General features: G+C 33.7%; 1 protein-coding gene across 2 annotated transcripts in view; it reads right to left on the reverse strand.

The window, feature by feature from the left end:
* Positions 1–22,243, reverse strand: part of BMP5 (bone morphogenetic protein 5) — a 174,197-nt gene extending 151,954 nt beyond the window's left edge. For both annotated transcript variants that reach the window (XR_010728200.1, XM_066252793.1), the window contains exon 1: positions 21,065–22,243. Coding sequence is in view for 1 of the 2 variants with exons in the window: in XM_066252793.1 (XP_066108890.1) it covers positions 21,065–21,554 (490 nt within the window). In the remaining variant the exon portion in view is untranslated. The remainder of the gene's footprint in view (positions 1–21,064) is intronic.
* Positions 22,244–22,686: the final 443 nt, after the last annotated feature.

The raw sequence follows: 22,686 nt of genomic DNA on the forward strand, positions 1-22,686 counted from the left end.
AAAAGATCATCAGGGCATAAGGTTTTTTAAACCCAATTGATTTGTATTCTCCAACTGTGGTTCCTTGAAGACCATGACTTTCTCATTTTTCTTAATTTTTAACCCAGCTACAGTATACCTTTGGGCATTTCTTTCTAAAATGGAACATGGGTGGCATGTTTTCCAAATCCTTAAATATCAGAAAAAAAATTTTATGATTGTTACAAAAAGTAAAAAGTCAGCCTGACCAGGTGGTGGCACAGTGTATTCTACATTGGCCTGGGATGCTGAAGACCCAGGTTCCAAACCCCGAGGTCACCTGCTTGAGCGTGGGATCATAGACGTGACCCCATGGTCAATGGCTTGAAACCCAACATCGCTGACTTGAGCCCAAGGTCAATAGCTTGAATAGCTTGAGCCCAAGGTCACTGGCTTGAGCAAGGGGTCACTGGCCCTGCTAAAGCCCCCCTCTACACCATCTAGGCAGATATGAGACAGCAACCAATGAACACCTAAGGTGTCGCACTATGAGTTTATGTTTCTCATCTCCCTTCCTGTCTGTCTGTCCCTGTCTATATCTCCACCTCTCTTTCTCACTGAAAAAAAAAAAAGAAGTAAAATCACTCAGGAGCCAGACTGGGTTTCAATTCACCACTTTCGAGCTATGGGATTTTGGGCACGTCCTTTAACCTCTCTGTAACCTAACCAACCCATCATCTGTATCCCTCACAATAGCTCTGTATAGCAAGTATTGAAGTATTTATTATTCAGTATATCTAAATTATAGAGTGGAAACTGAGGCTGAGAGAGGTTGAAGCACTTGTTCAACCTGAGCGCTTGTTTAGGACAAAGGGGTGGCGTGCAGAAGGTGGTGGAAGAAAGCCAGTACAAAATTACTGAGACCTGGTAGCCCAAAGGGGACAAGTCTGCCCATCTGGCATATAGAGACCTTACATGGTGGGCCCAGCCAACAACAGAGCTGTAATTGAGCTCCAGAACCTGGGATTTAGCATTCATACCCCATAATTCCATTTTTTTATTTTACACAAACAGCTTGTTGCCTTATCCCAGGTTTGCCAAGCAGTTGCCCTGATTTTAGTAGGCAGTGCTCAGGACTACCTGCTTGTGGTGGTCAGTGGCAAACTGGCAAGTTTAATTAGAGCAAAATAAACTATGTAGAAGGGACCTATCTAAAAATTAGACCTCAACATGTCTGTCTTTTTTTCAGTCCCTCTTCATCAGAATTATAACAGAAAGCTAAGTCAGATCATGTTCCAGGGCTACTGTGTCCACAAAAGAATATATTAGGAAGGTCACCCTTCTGTATAATTTCAGCAGGGCTTAGATGCACGACAGTGCTGCTTAATGAAATAACAAAACAAAGAACATGTATCAAACATCTGGCACATGAAATATGCATGATGATGTATGATATAATAAGGAAGACCAGCAAGCAATTTCAGTGAAAACACAACATAATAGTCCCTTGGTATGGTGACACTATAAATTGTGATCTCACCTAATACAGACTTACAGTGTACATGTTTTCTGACAATTGGAAATTACAAAGCCTGGGAGAATGAGGTCCGCAATTCTAGAAAATAGAGTATGTGGGAAAACATTCTAATAAGGATAAAATTAAAAAAGGAATTTGAGTCCGTTGTTCATAAAAGTTATAATGACATATAATAATGAAAATGAATAATAAAAATAACTTTACTCAGATTTTTAAAAAGTAAAAATTCAAAGCAAAAATAGAAAATGATGAAAGAATAATTGTCAAATATCCAGTCACAAGAGGAATGTATAAGCATAAGTAGCAATAAAACAATGCAAATAGAAAAAACAAACAAACACATAAACATAGAACTTCCCAAAGAGGAATTATGAGTGCCCACTAGATGCATAAAAGAAATCAATCTCAGAAGAAATTTAAACATAAAAACATAAATTTTACATTATTAAGAATGTAAATATTCATATTTAATTTATATTTTAGTCTGATAAAATAGCACTAGCATTTACTGTTGGTGTGAATAAAAACTAAAACAACTTTAGTGAAAAAAATTTAGCAATGTTTTTCAGGTTACAAAACAATCATACCTTTTGTTCTAATAATTCATTTCCTAAGAATACATTAAGGAAATTGTCAGAAATTTGTCCAAATACTTATGTTTAAAGATATGAATTGAAACAGAGTATCTGATAGTAAAAATTGGAAAAACAGTATGCCCAACAACAAAAGAGTGTTTAACTAAAAGATTAATTATTCACCTGAAATATCATTGTTATCAAAAAGATTCTCACAAAGAGCAAATAAACAAATGAGAAAAGTCATATACTAAATAATATATAATATAAAGATGCAATATTGCATAGAAATAGCTAAATTCTATGAAAAAATGTATTTTAAAAATATAGAAAGGTGCCTAACCTATGATGGCACAGTGGATAAAGCATCGATCTGGCACGCTGAGGTTGCCAGTTCAAAACCCTGGGCTTGCCTGGTCAAGGCACATGTGGGAGTTGATGCTTCCTGCTCCTCCCTCCCCTTTCTCTTTTTCTCTCTCTCTCTCTCTCCTCTAAAAATTAATAAAAGAAAAATTTTAAAAATAAAAATAAATAAAATAACAAAAATATAGAAGGGAATATATAAAAATATCAAGAACAGTTGGTTCTAGATAATAGAATTAAAACATTTGCTTCTTTCTAATTTTGGATATAAAAACACCACAGCGTTAACAAATTAGATTATACTCTGTTCACAATTTCCAAAATAGTATTTATAAAATAGTATAACCACATGGAAGAATGATACTTCCAAGTGAGTTTCCTGTAACACTAGGTACCTATGGTGCTCTGTTAGGAGAATTCAAGCCCAGTGTTCCTGTGAAACCATACAACCTATTCCTCCTTGCATAGAGAGATTCACAGTGACCATCTGCATTATAAAGATATGGAGAAGTCTCATCTTGGAAATATTAAAACCTACTTAATTACTGCTCAAGTACCATGTTCAAATTTATTTGACTACAGAATTTCAGCTAACACCTCTTAAAAGGAGGTAGAAATGCTTTCAATGAAACACACCTTAGGATATACTGACAAAGAACTCTGAGTAAAAAGAGGAAATGTTTGACAGTGCCTGAGAGGTTTAAATAATTATGATTCAACATGTGCTTTTGTTATTATATGTCAATAATGTTAGCAGAATTAAAATTAAATATAATTTTTACACATTTGTAAATAGTCATTTCATCACATGACTTCCTAAGTAGATTTCAGTCTAAATCATTAGAAATCAGTCATTGAGACTGTTTACACTTTTCCTTAGATGGTAGTTGGCCTGTAGGAGTAGACTGTGTAGGAGAGCTTAAAGGGAAGAAGGGAGAGAGAAAGAAGATAGAAAGTTTAAAAAGCATCAGGTGACATCCTAAATGTTATCTTGACCCCACAGCTACTCTTGGCTTGCTTTTCAAAGCAGAGATTAGTCCTTAGTCATTAGCTAAAAGTTGATATATTAACAGTAAAACCTCCTTTTTATTCCTCTTTTGATTCCCCTTGCTTGATTTTGAGTTTGGGAGGGAGTTGAAACTTAACTCACGTACTTTAGCATTTTGCTTTAAGAAATATTGTTGTGTCAGGAATATTTTTAGAAGAGAAAAAGAAAGTAACCTTTTAAAGGCCTTAGCCTTCAATTTGTAAGATACCGAAGGAGCAGAAATAATATATTTAGCTTGTGTGCTCTATGGGAAAAGAGTGTGCTATGTGAGAGGAACTCACTTTACACATGCAAGAGATTAGGGCTAGGGCTGCTACAAATCAAGAGATGTACCCTGATTTATTAATGTCGCCCCATTAAAATTAATAAAAATTTGTTTTAAAAAAGAGAGATGTGTATTAAATGTGGGGTGTTCAGTAATACAGAACACAGAGGAGATGTCAACCATAACTAGTAGGCTGAGTAGTCTGTCTGTCAGACTTTCTATCTGCAGAAGCAGGAAGAGTTCAACTTGTAGGTTGTAGATGGTCTTGCAAACTTTCACTTTAGTAGGTTTCTCATGGGAGTCACTGGTCCATCCAGGGTTGGATCAGAAAAGCTGGAGTAAGGACTCATATTATTTAACTGCAGGACTGTCCTGCCAGCTTCTGCGGCCTTCTCTACTGGCAGCAAGTGGGGAGTTTTTCAGTATCTAATTGAACTTGCTGTTAGTTTGTTCCAATATCCAATTACTGCTTTTGAGGCTTTTACTGTTTGCAGCTTTCATATTCTTCTTTTTTTCTATTTTGCTGAATGTTACTCCTGTTCATGTCATGTCTTTTAAGATAAAATCAACACAGATCACCTTTACTTTCTTCGTTAATGACGAGTTAGGTTGCATGGCCCAAGGACAATACCCTTGAAGTTTGCAAAAGGCTACTTTCCCTCTGCCTTGTATAGAATTTGCCTCCTTTAAAAAGGCACAGCATCCTAATTCAGAAGAAGACCTGTAAGAGCCCAACTCCAGGGATAAGACTCTTGGTAAACCCATTAGCAGAGATATTTCCCTAAAACACAAAACATTACTGATAAGGTGAAAAATATTCTAAAATCAATACATGAATTGTTGGAAAAATATATAGAATTTCACAAAAACGTCAAACAATGTCCTAATGACAACCTTCCCAATAGTCTTTACAAAGGCTCTACAGCACAGCAGTGAATAGCCTGGATTCTGAATTCCACTTCTTCCTCTTACAAGATGAAATGACCTAACATCTCTGGGTCTCACTCTGCTCATCTATAAAATAGGCTAACTTTGTGAGAATTAAGTAAGTTCGAGCTTGAAATGCTGTGAACACACTATCTCATGCTTCATGAGCACCAAATACATGCTAAGCTGTGGAACATAGTGAATTTCCAGTAGAGCAATCATTACAAGTCTTAAATTCTTCTACTTTCATTAGTTCTCTTCAGTGATCTGGTATTTTATTGATAGGAATTGATAATAAACACCAATAACTGTGGTGGTAGACCAGAAGACTTAGATCCACATTTTGCTGCAATATTCATCTCACAGTCACAGCAGATTGTTGGTAAAAAGTAAAGCAGTTGTAAAATATTGGTCAATTTTTCTCAACGACCAACTTGAAGCAATAATTGCTTAATGCCTAATATCCTGTGTAGATTCAAAGCAATGTATCAAAGTAGTCTTTATACCAATTCTTGGACTTCTCTGCTATTTTTCAGGTTGTAAACGTGTCTCTATTGACTCTTATTATAACCTGTATCCACATCATGTTCAGTGTGCACAGTAACAAAGTAAACCCTGAACTCAACCTTGTTAGCACACAATTGAAGAAGGAAGACAGGGTCAGGGGTCAATATTTAGACAGATCAAACAACTTAATTTTGAAAAATTGTATGACCTTTTACCCTTATTTCCTGACTACAACACAAATAAATAATGAGTATTTAAGCAACACTTATGTTCTGGAATGTGCAGTAAGCATCCAGTGTACAATGGAAACTTTTTTTTTTTTAGGTATTTCCTTTAAAATCAGTGGAGCCTCCTCATGCGTAAGGCCCTATGGCTACACCAGCAGGTTTGCAGCAGAGCCCCTAAGACTTGCTAAGGCTTGGTTTTACTTTTGCTCCATATCTTTTGAACTAAAGGCTTTCTTAGTTCTATTTACTGGTAACAGAATTTTTTTTCTTTTAAAGGCATTGAGGTTTGAAACATATTTTCTATATACACAGGAGGTTAACTCTACCCAGTTGTTAAGAACACATTATTTTATATAATGTTGGTTCATACTTTCCATTTTATTTGGTGCTGGAGTTTTTGTGTGATTTCTATGAAGTATGTGACATTGGACAAAAAAAGGAAAAAGAAATCCTGGCACAAGAGCCAAGGATTATGGGCCTAGACCTGGCTCTTCTTGCCCTGTAATTTTGGCAGTAAAACAGGCACAGTCTTCCGCACAGTGCCTGGCCCAATAGTAGGTAATCAGCTTATATTTGTCAAATGACTGAACGAATGACCTTTCAGACTTCTAGTATCCACAGATGTATATTGTGAAATGTATGTATACTTCCTCAAGTGCACCCTACTACAGTAATGTAGATGAAAACACGTAATGAACATCAAAGTGATTTCAAAGAACAATCATTAGTGTTAAAAGTTGCACATTTTTATATATTTTTCAGAAGTGGATGACCAAGTAAGAGTAGTGGGAAAAAAACAAAAAACATGTAGCCAGACAGAACATGGACCCTGTATCAACTCTGCCATTTACCAGTTGGGTAGCCTTTGTAAGTTATTTAACCTCTGATAAACCCCGATTTTCATATAAATGAAATGGGAATTGAAAAACACAAATCCATACAATTGAGATACAAATTAATTGAAATAATGCATGCAGATGACTTAGTCCAGTTTTTGGCACAGGAATTATATATATTGTTTTATTATTGCTTTGATTACTACAGCTACAATTATACTATAATTTAAAGTGATATATACCTGTCAATATCAGATACTTTAGATGTATCAAATACAAACAAAAAAAAATTTATTTAATTCTGATAAATTTTTTTTCTCAAAGTCAGTAACTGTAGAATAGTAACTGTTTTAACACAGCAGAATAAAAAAGAAAAATCTTAAATGTTGTTTGAATATATCAACATATGTAGTTGGAATCTATTTCTTATAAACTTGACTCATCACAATGAAAAATTTAGCAGAGCATCTTCTTTTAAAACTTTGATTCATTCAATTTTATTTATTTTAGTAAGGAGAGAGAAAGAGAGAGTAAGAGGGGGCTGGAAGCGTCAACTCCCATATGTGCCTTGACCAGGCAAGTCCAGGTTTTCAAACCTGTGACCTCAGCAATCCAGGTCAATGCTTTATCGCCACCACAGGTCATTCGCAAAGAACATCTTAATGAATTCTATTTCAGTATGTTATCAAATAATTCAAAAATAATAAATTTATGTTTTTTCCACTCAATATATTATAAAATATTGAAAGTCAATACTTTATAATATGGATACTATAAATAGAAGATGTTCACAGCATATATATGGCATTTTGTATTACTTTTTGGATTAAACCTATGGTTCTCATCCTGCTTCAAAATATTCTAATAGAAAGCAATACAAGGAAATTAATAAAAATGACCTTTCATTGGAAAAAAAAATCTAGCCCAAACAAATAGTCTAGGGAAGTCAAAATACTTATAGTTGACTGATATTAATTAGAAACAGAATTATAATAATGATACCACTAGTAAAGAGAATATCTACAAATTAGAAATTCATAAACTTAAACATAATTTGAGCTGCGTACAATACAATAGTTGAATGATTATATGAACCGAGTGACTTTCCTATTCAGAATTCATAAATTTATTCACCAAGATTTTCATCATGAATCAACCTCTTAAAAAATTAAAACTAAAAAGAAAAATAAGCTGACTTATAAAAGTACGTATTAAAACTCTTTAACATTTTTCCCCTTCATTCAAAGAGTCTTTTAGAGAGTGCCCATGTTCACAACCAAATATTTTCTAATTGTATATTATTTCTTTGGCCTGTAATCACTTTCCCTTCTCCATAACAAGCAAGGAAATGGAATTGGCAATAACTGGAACTAAAGCAAAAGCATGGGTTCGTTCTAGGAATCTGACCAAATGTAATATGAATAGCATCTTTCAACAGTATGTCACAGAAAATGTTGCCTTTGGGTGCTCAAAAGGAAGGCCCCACAGTCTCCTGAAGGCTCTGTTGTAGACTGACCTTTTTCAGGACACCTTGATGTGAAAATATAGTCCATCAACAATCCAACTTGAAGACAGAATCAATGAAATCCAAGGGTTCATTTTCTTTTGGATAAATAAAAGTCATATATATATATAATGCTATAAAATATTAGCAAAGGCATTGATTTGACAAAGTCTTGTGGACTGAATGTGGATCTCCTCTAACATGAGAACGCCATAGATTCTACTCTCCTAGTAATTATACTAGCCATGGGACTGTTAAGTGAGTACTTTCTCATATTGATTTAAAGGCCCATAAACCTACCTTATTAAGTCCTAACTACAATTCTGTATTATGATCCCCATCTTACAGATAAGGAAATATCCAATAAAGTGAAATAATCTGCTAGGGAATATGCAGTTGTTAATGCAAAGCTGGTATTCAAACCAGTATGACTCCAAAGTCCTTTCACTTAAATCTTACTGAGATAGTTAAGGAACCAAGTAATTCCTCCTCTTCTAGTTTTCAGTGTATAGATCATTTACCTCCTTAGTTAAACTTATTCCTAAATAGTTCATTCCTTTTTATGCAATTAGAAATGGGGTTTATTTTAAATTTTTCTTTCTGACAGTTCATTAGTAGTATATAGAAATGCAACAGATTTTTGTATATTAATTTTATATCCTCCAACTATACCGAATTTATTTTTAAGTTCTACTAGATTTTTTTGTGTGAAGTCTTTAGGGTTTCCTGTATGTAGTGTCATGTTATCTGCAAATAAGTGACAGTTTTACTTCATTCTTTCCAATTTTATGCTTTCTATTAGTTTTTGTTGCCTAATTTTCTGGCTAGGACTTCCAAAATGATGTTAATAAAAGTGGCAAGAGTAGGTATCCTTGTCTTGTTCTGATCATAGAGAAAAGTGGCCAGCTTTCTATTGTTGGGTATGGTAGCCAGTCAACACAACTCAAGCAATCTACTGATTCAATGCTATCCCTATCAAACATCCAATGTTATTTTTTTTAGAACTAGAGCAAATAATCCTAAAATCTGTATAGATCCCAAAATACCTTGAATAGCCAAAGCAATTTTGAAAAAGAACAAAAGTCCAGGTATCACCTCTCATAATTCAAAAATATATTACAAAGCTCTAGTAATCAAAACAGTATGGTACTAGCACAAAAACAAATTGATAGAACAGACTAGAGAGCCCAGAAATAAATCCATGCTTACATGGCCAATTAACTTACGACAAAGAAGCAAAAATACACAATGACAAAGAAGCAAAAAGTTAGTCTCTTAAATAAGTGATGCTGGAAAAAAACAGGCAGCTACATATAAAAAAAGAATAAAACTAGACCACTTCATTATATCATATACAATAATAAACTCATAATGAGTTAAAGACTTAAATCTAATACCCAAAACCATAAAACTCCTGGTCTCAACAATCATTTTTTGGATATGCCTCCTAAGGCAAGAGCAACAAAAGCAAAAATCAACAAATGGTATTACATCAAATTAAAAAGCTGGTACACAGTAAAGGAAACCATCAACAAAAAGAAAAGGCAATCTACTTAGTGCAAGAAGATACTTGCAAATGCTATATTAAAAAGAGGTAGATATCCAAAATAAATAAAAATCTCAAATAATTTAATATCAAAAAACTAGCTGATTAAATAATGGACAGAAGCCTGAATATATATTTTTAAAGAAGATATAAAAATGACAGGCAGGAAGAGAAAAATGTTCAACATCACTAATCATCAGAAAAATGCAAATCAAAACCACAAGGAAATACCACCTCCCACCTGTCAGAATGGCTATTATCAAAAAGATAACAAATAATAAGTATTAGTGAGAATATGGAGAAAGGAAATCCTAGTGCATTGTTTGTGAAAATGTGCATGGTAGAATCACTATGGAAAACAGTAGAAAAATCCCTCAAAAAATTATAAATGGAGCTACTATAAAATCCAGGAATTCTATTTTGGAGTATTTATGGGAATAAAGCAAAAACACTAAGATTCAAAAAAATAAATCTGTACCCCTATGTTCATTGTAGCACTATTTAAAATGGCCATAATATGGAAGCAATCTAAGTATCCATTGGTAGATGAATGGATAAATATCTAGGACATATAAACAATGAAATATTAGTCAGTCATAAAATAGAATGAATTCATACCATTTACAACAACATGGAAGGACTTGGAGGTTATTGTGCTAAGGGAAATAAGTCAGACAGAGAAAGAAAATACAGCATAATTCACTTATATGTAGAGTCTAAAATACGAAACAAACAAAACAAAAACATTGATAGGTAGGAAGATCAAACTGATGGCTTCCATGGGGAAGGGGAGAGGGGAAAAAAATAAAGAGGATTAAGAGCTACAAATTTTCAGCTATAAAATAAATTAGTCATGGGGATGTACTGTACAAAGTAGGAAATATAGTCAATAATAATGTAATAAATGTGTAATGACAAAAACAAATCTTATTGTGGTATTTACTTCACAACGTATAAAAATGTTGAATCATTATTCTGTACACCTGATACTAAGATAATACCATATGCCAACTTTAATTTTCTTAAAAAAATCCCTTCACATTCTGAGCAAAGAAAACATCAACTAAACTTTAACCATGGGGACATCATTCAAGATGATGGTGTTGATGAATGCAGTACTCAGAATCTCCCACAATCACACTAAATTACAATTAAACAAAGAACAACCATCATTCAGAACTGTGTAAAATCTAGCTGAATAGGAGTCCTATAACTAAAGATGTACAGAAGCCATGCTGAGACCTGTAGGAGAGACAAAGACATGGAAGGGCTGGCCCCCCATCCATGTGTGATGGTAAAAAAAAAAATTAAAAGGAATATCTTGGCTGTGAAGATTTCCCCCTGAGAAGTCTGGGGTCCCTAGACCAGGTTCCAGTGCTGGGAAGAGAAGTCCCCCTAACTTTTGTCTGTGAAAATCAGCAGGGGTTGTGGCTGAATCAGATGGAGGGCTCCTAAATTTCCAAGGGTGTCTCTTAAAGGGTCTGCACACAGACTTCTTAGAACTCACTCACTTGGAGATCCAATTCTGGGGCAGCAGCTCAAAAAGTGCCAGGGACATATGAAGAAAAGCTGAATTGTCTGGCTTTAGGATGGAAAGAACATGAAAAACCTTAACAAAAACAGTCAGAAATGAAGACTATGCTAAAAGGAATGAATAGCAGATTAGATGAGCAGAGAATCAGATAGGCAATTTAAAAGTCAAGGTAGTAGAAAAAAATTAAAACAGCACAAAGAATTTTTTTAAATGAGCGACAAGCAAACAAATATTTGTATAATTGGAGTACCAGAAGAGAGAGAATAAGGGATGAAAACCTATTTGAAGAAATAATGACAGAAAGTTTCCCAAACCTGGTAGAAGAAATAAACATACAAGTAGAAGACACAGAATCTCAAACAAGATAAATCCAAAGAGACCCACACCTATACATCATAATTAAAATGACAAAGATTAAAAACAAAGAGAGATTTTAAGCCAGTAAGAGAAAAGAAGTAAATTACTTACAAGGGAGCTCCCAGAGGACTGTCAGTTTAATTTTCAACAGAAACTTTGCAGACCAGAAAGAACTGGTAAGAAATATTCAAAGTGATGAAAAGCAATGACCTACAAGCAATATTACTGTACCCAACAAGGCTATCATTTAGAATCTAAAGATAGATAAGGAGCTTCCCAAACAAGAAAAATCTAACATAGTTTATGACCACCAAACTAGTATTATAAGAAACATTAAAGGCCATTTTTGAAGAAGAAATAGATCAAAATATGAATAATAAAATGGCATGACATATCTATTAACAATTACTTTAAATGCAAATGAATTAAATGCTTCAATTAAAAGACACGTGACTAAATAGATAACAAAAAAAAGATCCTCACATATGCTGTCTACAAGAGACACTTCAGATCAAAACATACACAGAGAAGAAAGTAAAGGGATGAAAAAAGATATTTCATGAAAATGGGAACAAACACACAAAAAAGCTAGGGGAGCAAAACTTACTGGGCAGACAAAGTAGAGTTTAAAACAGATTGTAACAAGAGACAAAGAAGAGCTCAGTATCTCCTACCTTGAATATTTATTTGAAAAAACCCACAACATTACATCGAAAAGACCTATACATTCATATGTTTACTGCACACTTTTATAATAGCCACGATACAATAGATGACTGGATAAAGAAGTGGTGCATAGATACAATGGAATATGACTCAATCATAAAAAAGAATAAAATTTTGCCAATTTGCAACAACTAATGGATCTAGAGGGTATTATGCTAAGTGAAATGTCTTATAGAGAAAGATAAATGCCAGATGATTTTACTTACATATGGAATCCAAAAAACAAAATAAACGAACAAGCAGAACAGAAACAGACGCATAGATACGGAGAACATTTTGATGGTTGCCAGATGAGAAAGGGCTAGGGGGGGGGGGCTGGGTGAAGAAGGTGAAGGGATTTAGAAGTACACATTGGTAGTTACAGAACAGTCACAAGGATCTAACATACAGAGCGGAGAATATAGTCAATAATATTGTAATGACTATGTATGGTGTAAGATGGGCACTAGATTTATCAGGGTGATCACTTCATAAATTCTATAAATGTCTAATTACTATGTTGTACACCTGAAACTAATAAAATTGTATATTGGCTGTGAAATAAAAATTATATATTTAATACTAAAAAAACAATTAACCATAAAGGTTATTTACTTGATGATCTTCACTTCTTTCTCACTGTAAGTTTTCAGTGCCTGCGTCAAGGTTATTTGTAGAAGAACCTATACAGTTTCCAAGTGGAAGTCTTTCCCCTTCTGCTTTTGATAATTATAGAAGTAAATCAGTTTAAAATGACCATCTTTAGTAACTTTGAAAGGGAACATAGACTATACCAAAAAGGCGCTGTTCTCTTCACCGCTGTCTGTGATTAAAGGGCAGGGGTATGGCTCTGGCCTCAGGGCTTAGTGGTTGGTTATTTGTGAGAACTGAATAGCAGACATACCTGCTCCTCCACTAAATTCTGCCTCTGTAAGTCACAGGACCTCTGCCAGAGGAGAGGAAAGGTAGCAAGAACAAAGATAATAATCTCAATTTACCTCATCCTGACATTATTTCTGCCTGCAACATTAACTGTGGAGAATCGCATATGATTCCACTCAGAATTCCAAAAACTTTAACAAACAGTCATGGATCATTTCAGGAAGAATGACATAGGATTGAAAATAAACAGGTCTGAAGATTAAAGAAAATATATTGCTCTCTGTATTTGTCCTACATATTTGCATACACTCTAGTGCTTTCCACACTGAGCTTTTTGATTGGCAATCGCAGCCTACTGTTTGTATTGTAATCTGAGAGAGCTACCTCTCCCTGAGTTTTTGTTTTTGTTTTAAAGTTCAGGTTGCTCTAAAATAGTTTTAATACATCCCATGAAATTATTAATCCATACACAATTGAACTTTTTTTTCCACATACCACACGTGGTTTTGACACTTTATTTCACCAACTCATGAATTGATTCTCACATTAACTTACAATGATCTCTGGAATTTTATGAATTAACTAGAACAAAGCTTAGCATATGCATGAGTAACCTGCACTGATCTTGAAGTGATGCTAGAACTCTTGTTGACTACACATCCAATTTTCATTTATGTATTTGAAATACCTTCAGTTTTTGCCTCCAGATCCATTCTCCAAGGAGAAAATGATAGGAAAGTATGATCGAGGTATTTATTCCTCAGTTTCCCTCCCTGCTGTGTGTCCAGGAGTTGGCTACATGGCATCTCTCTTGGAAAAGCCAGAGTTCCTGTCAGGGCACCTACCTCAGCAAGCTGTCCTCTGAGTCTGCTGGTCCCTGTCCAGGAATAGAGAAGGAAGGCTTCCATACTGTTCCAGGTGCTGCATTATCGCGTGCGATAAACGCTCTGCTCACAACATTTTAAAACTTGTATTAGTCAAACCATCCCCTAATGATTCATTTTATGGATGCTGTCTCTTTTTTTCTGAGACTCTGATACACCTCTGGGGATTAGAAAGGATGAATAGGTCATGGTTCCTGCCCTTACAACATGTAATCAAATATGCGGGGCTGGCTTCACTGGCATGTGACCTGTGCAGTTACACAAAGCCCTGTACTCCGAAGGGCCCCATACTTGGTCTAACACTCTGCTGCCATCACTTTGGAATTCTTAATAGTTTTTGAACAAGGGGCCCACTTTTTCATTTTGCATCAGGCTTCACAAATTATTAAGCCACTCCTGCAAATATGGTACAGATGTTAGACACAAATGCAACTCTAATAATAATAACGGCCATTTATTGAGCTTTCACTCTGTTCCACATAACTGTGCCTAAAATTATATGTATTTTAACTCATTTAGTCCTTTCAGTACCCAAGGAGGAAGGGGCTATAATTATTGGCACTTTTTAAAATAAAGAACCAGAAGCAGAGAGAACATTTAGATAACTTGTTAGATGTCACACTACTAGAAAGTATAGAATATGCAATTCCAATTAAGACATTCTGGCTTCTTCTGTGCTACTCTACTTCTGTGATAGAAGCACAGAAAAGAAAGCCATTAAGTTTAACTATAATTTAAATCTTAAAGTCATTTGAGCAGTATTATGGCATAGACTTCAGATTCTGAAAATATTCTGTGTCTTCCTATATGGAAAGGCTAATTACAGTTACAATAAGGACAGAAAATCTGGGCAAAACAAATAATATTAAATTCCTCATATCCTGACAGAATAAGAATAGCTGATGTTGTTTGTAAATGATAATAAATCTTTTGATTTTGACATGTCTCCTAGTCTTGAATGAAATCTAAATGAGATTTACATCTGCAATCTTAACATTTTAAAACTATTTTTTCTTTATTCCTAACAACTTCAGGAAAGCTGTTCAACAAGAAGAAGAACAACAACAAAAAAAAGTTATTTGTCTCCAGGAATAAGGTAAGCACAATATCTAATAGAGTATCTAATTAGATTTATTCATTTTTAGAACATACAATTGTTTCTTCTAATGCAAGCACTAATACTCCATTAGTTATGAAAAGAAAAAATGAAAGGGCACATCATTGTAAGACAGAGCTCTTCATTGTCTTAGACATTATAAAGTAACACATAAGCTAGTTTAATTTTTATACCAAACTGTTTAACATCATACAAAGTCTTGGTTTCTAAGTTTTATATAATACTTATATAATTCACTCTTTTCCAAGTAGAGGATATGCACTTTTAGTTATTAAGGTTTGTTGTTGTTTTCTTTCCTACCTAAACCCTAACAATCCTTTTTATTAACCTAAAAATGATTTTTTATCATTTAAACATTATACACTTTAATCGATTATGTTTCTCCATTTGTAGATTATGATTTACCACAACCAGTTAGACATAACATACAAATCAGGGGTTGCCATTTGGTTATGTGGATTCTTATAAATATCTCTAGAAAGGCAAGTGAATACTCCCATTATTATGTTTATCTTACTGTCATAATGTTAAGATCTATAACTAAATCTTAAACATCACAATTTGACATCAAAATCACAATGGATCCCCTTTCCTCCCAAATAAATGAGCAGGTTGTCAGGGCTGACTGGGGTGTTTTAAAGGGTATCTTGGCCAAGGGTATTATTTTAAGAGATGAGCAAATGGGGAAACCCCACAGCTGAGCCAATAAAATATGAACTTAAGGTGCAAAGAAGCACTCACAAACATTGCTTAGAACAAGGGATTCATTGTTTCAAGCCAACCCTTCCAGTGGCTCCTCTGATCTCAGCCCCTCTCTGTGCGTCAGGAAAGCCTCTTCCTTTAACCTGTGGTTTTTTTCAAGCTGAGCTACTACATTATTTATGACTGTAAATGTGAGTAGCCCGTCTGTATGCTCCTTGTACACAGACACTGAAAGCCCCCCTTCCTTTTCCCCACTTTGGTATTTGAGTGTGGAAGGATGAAAGGGTTTTCCCCTGGAGCTGATGTGGCTGGGGATGTTGAATTAGCTGCTGTGTCAGTATGAGGTAGACTGAGGATTTCCCAACACATCCTCCACCTGCACACCCAAACACCAGCCTCTAATGACTCCCTTAGTTCATTTTCTTTCTTTCAAGGGCTTTTAAAAAATTACTCTTATTTTTTTGTCTCATTCTCATTGTGCTATGCCTCTACTGCTTTTGATCTCTTTATACTCGTTCATCCTCTCTTCTCAAGAAAAGGAATTTTCTTCACAGAAATGACATGTATTCAATAAAAAATAATATGAACAAAAAGTACTTTATAAACTAAAAGAGAAATGGGTTTTTATTCAAGTTTCCGTTTCGTAATTTTAGATCAGCGTTGCATTTTTCCCTTGTTTTTTTACTCTTTTACTTTCCCTTAAATTTCCCCTTTTCAATTTTAATTTATGTTATAATATAGTAAAAGGCAAAAACAATTTAATTCTCAGTGGGATCCTCAAGGGAGGTGAGGAGTCAAAGAAGAATGGGATGGTGGAGACAACAATTACAAGGATGACCACCGCAAAAGCAGTTCTGATGCCCTGGGGAGCTCTCCTCCCGATGGGTGGAGGCTGTAATTGGCACATCATAACCTTTTCCTTCTCAACTAAAGAGAAAACAGGAGACTGCACCTAAATGATCAAGCTGTAACTAATTGATTTTCAGCTCATCTAAGCCTTCAGCTATGAAGAAACTAAGACCAAAGGCAGACCCCAGAAAGGGTGGAGGCACTAAGAAGGGTGCCAAGAGACCCTGGGGCCAGAGAGATGATAGAACTAAAGAGGAAAGGCCAAAAAAGGAAGACGGTGAGGAAGGGGGAAAAGAGAGGGAGGTGGTATTTTAAAAAATGGAAGAATGAAAGGGAAGGGATTGGAGGTGAAGCAGTCCTAAGCCTTCCTAGAGATCATACCTTTCTCTTTCCAGCTGTTACTTCTTACTGAATTTTTAAAACTGGTTTATTTGTGAGTGACCATTAAAACTTGCAAAAAACTTTTACTTAAACGCTGATGATAATCATCTCTGCAGCCATGCCTATCATTGGACAATTATTTTAAATTTCGGTCACATTTATGAATGTGAAGATTGTTGAAGAAGAGAAAAACTCCTTTACCCACAGCTACTTCTTTTCTCTTCAGAAGTTGAGTTTTCAAGAATGATATTTTGGCCCAATATTAGCATGTGCGTTTCCAGACATAACCATGAATATGTACTATAATGGATTTAGATTATCTTTCTTCCCATCCCATTCCTCCTCCCTCAAAAATAAATCTTGCATGTGTTTATGGGTGTGTTTATGTTACACAAGTGTTAATAACCCTGTTGGAGAGGCTACATAGATAGGCATCTTTAGGTAGATCTGTATATAAATTCCTCTTCACTGGGCACTGGGATCAGCCAAAAACAACAATAAATATCAATGATGTCTTTCAAATCTTTCAACCAAGTATATAAGCATTTTTTTTCTTCCAGTGCCAGGAGAGTTTAATGATTTGAGGAAATGAGAGTAGAAGGGTTTAAAGTTTTGAAAGCATATTCTACCCCATATCTTAGCATGCTAAATATATTGTGATCAAATGAATAAAGTTAAGTATTACATTTATATATTTTTCTGCTTGAGAATTAATATATCTTCTTGAAATATATCTAAGACATATTTGACTTCAAGCCAACAGACCAGTGATTCAAAAGCCAATAAACCCAAAGTTCTTTATTAGAAAAATAATGTAGACTAAGGTTAATATAAACACAAATTTCCTGTATTTAGTTGTTATGTAATTCTTCTAAAACATCTAGAACATTATGTCATTTTAATTACACTATCACCAAGTAATCAAATATTGGTTTGTAACTAAAAGATCTTAAAAATGTATTACTTGTTTATGTTTATATAAGCAGGGAGATATACTTAAATATTGCAAGAAAATGATCTAATCATTCATTTTATTTGTGTAGGTATTTGCTACATTTATAAACCTTAAAATTTTGGAAAAAGAGATAGTGAGAAAAGAATAACCAGAAACACACACTTTGGTTTCTAACAAAATACTCTGCCATTGACTAAGAAAAAAATGCCACTAATATTCAGTAGTTTTCAGGACAAATCAGAGAAGGCAACCTGTAAAAGCTAGATACTATCAGACTGACAAAAGTTGGACTAAAAATAATGAATAGAGTAGAAAGTTGCTCTTCAAACAATTCATAATTAATATTTGTTTCTTCAAAATAAATAAGTCACTAAAATAATTTAAAGGTCAAAATAATGTGTTTGATTTTAGAGTTGGTTATATTGACCTTAGCACAATTTATTTTCATTTATTTTTTCATTAAGTAAATTCTAAACTATTTTTTTTATGGACAAAACTTATTCTCATCTGACATTTAAAAATTAGATGTTTGGTTAAATGTGATTCGGAGTTTGAATTAACTTTAATTGTTCTCGAAGAGCAAAATATGTTGGAAAAAATATCCTCCTGAATGACATGATAATTGTAGAAAATCTATTATTTGAATTGAAATGATACATGCAAGCATTAACAAAAAGGATGTTACTAGACCCTTTTTATATAATTCATCTTATTATGGAAAATGTCAACAGATTCTTTTCACATATTTAAATATCCAGGTGACTTCCTCAACACAAATCCCTTGCCTATTGCTAATTTGATCATTTGCCCTTAGTCCCCAATAGATACATATCTTTTAAGACACTAAAAAGTAAAATTCTCTTGAGTCTTTTAAGAACTTGAAACAAGTTGCAGATAATCCTTGGTAATGAATGTTACATAAGGGCACTCAAATTCTTAGTGCAATTAATAATGATATTACAATGTTACCTTTCCTAAGTACACTTTGACCTGTTTTATTACAGAAGAAATACAAAAAAAAACACACACACAAAAAAACTTTTTACTAAGTAATAACAGGTTGCAAGTTTGGGATATATGAGAAGGCGGGATCTGAGGATAATAAAATAAAATTGTGGTTCAATATTCCTCAGAGACTACTAGGAGAAACTCAGTATTAGAATCAATTTATCAGTAATTTAATGTGAGGCATTTAGTTTGGAATATTAAATTTAAAGAAACTAATATGGTTTATTATTGAGGATAAATCATTACTCACCAGTTTAAGTATGATAGGAATAAATAAAAATTTTCTGAAGTGTATATCCAGTTGTTTCTCTAGAGTATAATAAATAATTATATTTCATGGTATAGTTATGAACTAGTTTGTTATAATCCAAACAATATAACCAAAATTTGATTAATTTAAAAATATAATAATTCTTAAATGATAAAAATGGTTTGAGAAGTCAAAGAATAAAACTATTATTGTTTTTGGTTTACTTATTGTATGTAGATTTATAAAAAAGTAATGGCATATAGGTCCAAAATCATACTTAATTCTTTTCTAAAAAACAAATACACTTCTTTTTGGAATGATTAAAATATTTAAATATAATAAAATATATTATTAGAACAGATTCATGACTGAACTGTTGTATTTTTTAAAGTACATGATGTAACACATTCTTCCACGTCAGATTTTAGAAGTCCTGAATTGATTTGTTTAGTGACTTAGTGTGTGAACATATAACAAGCTAAATTAAATTTATTCTAGTAAAATATTAAAATTAATTTAAATTGTTGAATAATGCTTTAGAAATTGCTTTAAAGTAAAAATATATCATGAGTTCTATTAGCATGGCACTTATAGAAGGAAAAGCAATCAAACTGATTTAGAATTAAGCCATATTTTAATGGATTGATAGTTCCAAATAAAACCTGTTAATAATATGTCAAAGAAAAAGTGTCCAGGACACCCGATTAAGGCAACCAATGATGACTTACTAAAACTTAATAATGAGAGCTTTGTCTCTAGTAACATGAAACATATGATTTATTAAGCACCTTATCCTTCGTGCTAGGACTGCTGAGAGAAAATGAGCAGAGCAAAGCAACATATATTATGAAAGCATCATGTGTTATTAGGAGTTGCTGCTATATGACGTTTCAAAGAATATTTTTGAAATATATGAAGAATTTTTTAATTAAGTGTATCATCAAATATGTCAATTTTAAGTCAAAGCAGGTTGCATTTTTTAAATAAATTTTTACAAGTTTTTAAATTAAAATGTTCTCAATTCTTTCAAGTTAATTAAATCTGTTGATAAAATATTAGTCATCAAAAATAAATATATTCTATGCTATTATTTCTGAATGTCTGACAATGGTAAATTTTTACCTTCAGTATCTACTAAAACATTTAAATAAAAATGCAGTACTTGTAAAAATCATTTTAAATTGGAAAACTAATATTATTGCAAGATAAAATATAAGGCATTAATTTATCATTTGATATTGCCAATCTTTAAAAAACTACCATGAAAGTATCAGCATTGAGGAAAACACAATTTTAAAAATATTTCAATAATAATATTACTAATTAAAGAATCTCAGTTCATTTTTATCTCAGATGAAAAGAAATTTTGTACAGGTAAAGATCATCATGGCATGATTTATATTTCTCTTGCTTCTGAAAAAATCAAATCATTATGATATATTTTACCCATTACAGTTAAGAGACATTAGACTGAAACCTCGTTACTAAAATATTTTTCAGAGAATTTCGGAATCTCTTCTTGGTGCTATTTGATAGTCATCTTTTACAATATTATTTGATCTTTGTTCATTTTATATCAGTATTTTTGCAGTAGTTGCCTCCCCGAAATGAGAGCTTTTAAATAGATAAATATATACTTACATGTGTCCTAAATTAATAACCAAAAACTAGTTCAGAATGTTACTTTTACTTTTCCATCTGTAAATGCTTTTAGAAAATATTATTATTGTTTTTTGCCCATAGCATAGCTATCCTTATAAATTCTTTTCTCTTTTAGATCACTGCCTGTTTATTCAGACAATTATATATTAATCAAGGCTGAGACTTTAACAAAATCTGCAAAGACCCAAATTTACCCCAAATATAAATGTTTAATTTTAGCTTTTTATATTAAAAATAAAATATATAGATATAGATAGAGAGATAGATAGATAGATAGATAGATAGATAGAAAGATAGATAGATGTCTTTGTTACCTAAGGCAAAATCGTACACTGTATCAATGAAAGAAAGCAAACAGAAGCTGGAGAGGAGAGTTATAGAAAATGACTTTATATAAACATGACCACCTACCAGGCAGCTACTTTACCATTAGAAAAACTTCCACGTTGTAATAGCATAGATTAACAAATAAACGAACAACATACCTAAGTTGACAAAGCTCATGACCATGTCAGCATCATTCAGAAAGTTGGTATCATGTAGACTGGCTAGAGGAGGACTTTGGGTGGTCAGGGGAGTCGTTCGGGATAACTGTACGCGACGAGGGTACCCATTGGGAGAGGCTGGGTATCCCTTTCTTGCCCCTCTATTCTCCCCTGCCAGGGATGTCCTCACTGAGTATTCCGACTCTTCAGGATTTTCTTCATTGGCCATGGCATTGTATAGATCCAGCATAAAGAGAGGTGCTGAGGAAGCTTGTTTTCCAGGTGAAAATGGTCTGGGTCTGTGAGGCAAACCCAAGATAGAGAGAATTTCCCTCTGTATTTCCCGTCTTTCATGGTTCCGTAGTCTTCTATAAATAAAACTGGAGTGAACATGATTGTCTCCCAAACCTCCTTTTGCATAACCCAGTAGAACCCAGCAGCTCCAGAGGAAACCCACAACACCCCTAAATAAAAACACAGTCAGATGCATTTTTATCCAAAAGCAAAGTTGATGTTTTTAGTCCTTCTTGTCCTCTTAAAAAAAAAATCTAAGATCCTAGGAAGTATAATTTCCCAGTAGCAGAAAAAACAAATTTACCTATTCTTCATGACAGTGACATTTCTAAACACAACATCCTCACTGATTTTCCTGCCCTATTTTAAATATTTTGGAATATGTCAAGAGTAGTTATTTTTAGGAAAGCTGAGACTCAAATTTCCAATTATCCACAGTTGTTAAGAGTTTTTGCTGCATTGATGTAGCAGAAGACGGCTAATATTATTTGATCAGATGACCTATGCATTCCTATATGAATGTATGATAATCAGGCCTTTGGTATTTGAATGAACGAGAGTTGATCTTCTGATAAACTGTAGTTCCCAAAGTTATCTTCACTTGCTCTTGAGTTCTTCTCAACCCTGAAGTTCTTTCCAAGATTTCTGAATCACAGATCTATGCTGATCTGCACCTTGGTGTTGGAATATATATCTGTCCGGCAGCTTGGTGATAACTTTAACATCTTTTGTGTCGTCTTAGTGTAAAATACGACTCAAGGTTGTACTATTCAAGTAAATGTGTTTCCCTGTATTTACTTGAAAACCTTGCTGTAAGTCCATTCAATCCCTTTCTCCTTCTTACTGTTAATTCCACCTCCAGCAGGCACAAATATACCAGCCCTCTTCAAGGGAGATCTAAAGAGTAATGTAAGCACAACCCTGCTGGGAAAGAAGAGGCTTCTCATTGTAATTTGAAACTGGTAAAGCAAAAAGAACTTAACCCTTTTGCTACCAGAAAAGCCTCCATTTTTGCAATTTTATAGCCACGCATCTCGCACAGAACAGTGATGAATGGGGCATATAAATTCTAGGGGGGAATAAAGCCAATTTCCAAGCAGCAGATTGAAAATTTTGCCACCAATTTTATATAGTACTCTTTTAGATCTTTCTTTTAATAATACTCATTTAATACATTTCTATATTAAGTCTCAGGTTGTGGCTAAATTAACATGATACATTTCAGTTCTGTATTTGAGTTTATTTCTGGTTTTTATAAGTTATTAAAGTTTACTTCCTAAAAAAATAAGAGGAGGAGTTGTAAATTGAGGTTAATTTGTTATTGCTAA

This window comes from Saccopteryx bilineata, chromosome 1, assembly GCF_036850765.1.
Source record: "Saccopteryx bilineata isolate mSacBil1 chromosome 1, mSacBil1_pri_phased_curated, whole genome shotgun sequence".
Taxonomy (NCBI): domain Eukaryota; kingdom Metazoa; phylum Chordata; class Mammalia; order Chiroptera; family Emballonuridae; genus Saccopteryx; species Saccopteryx bilineata.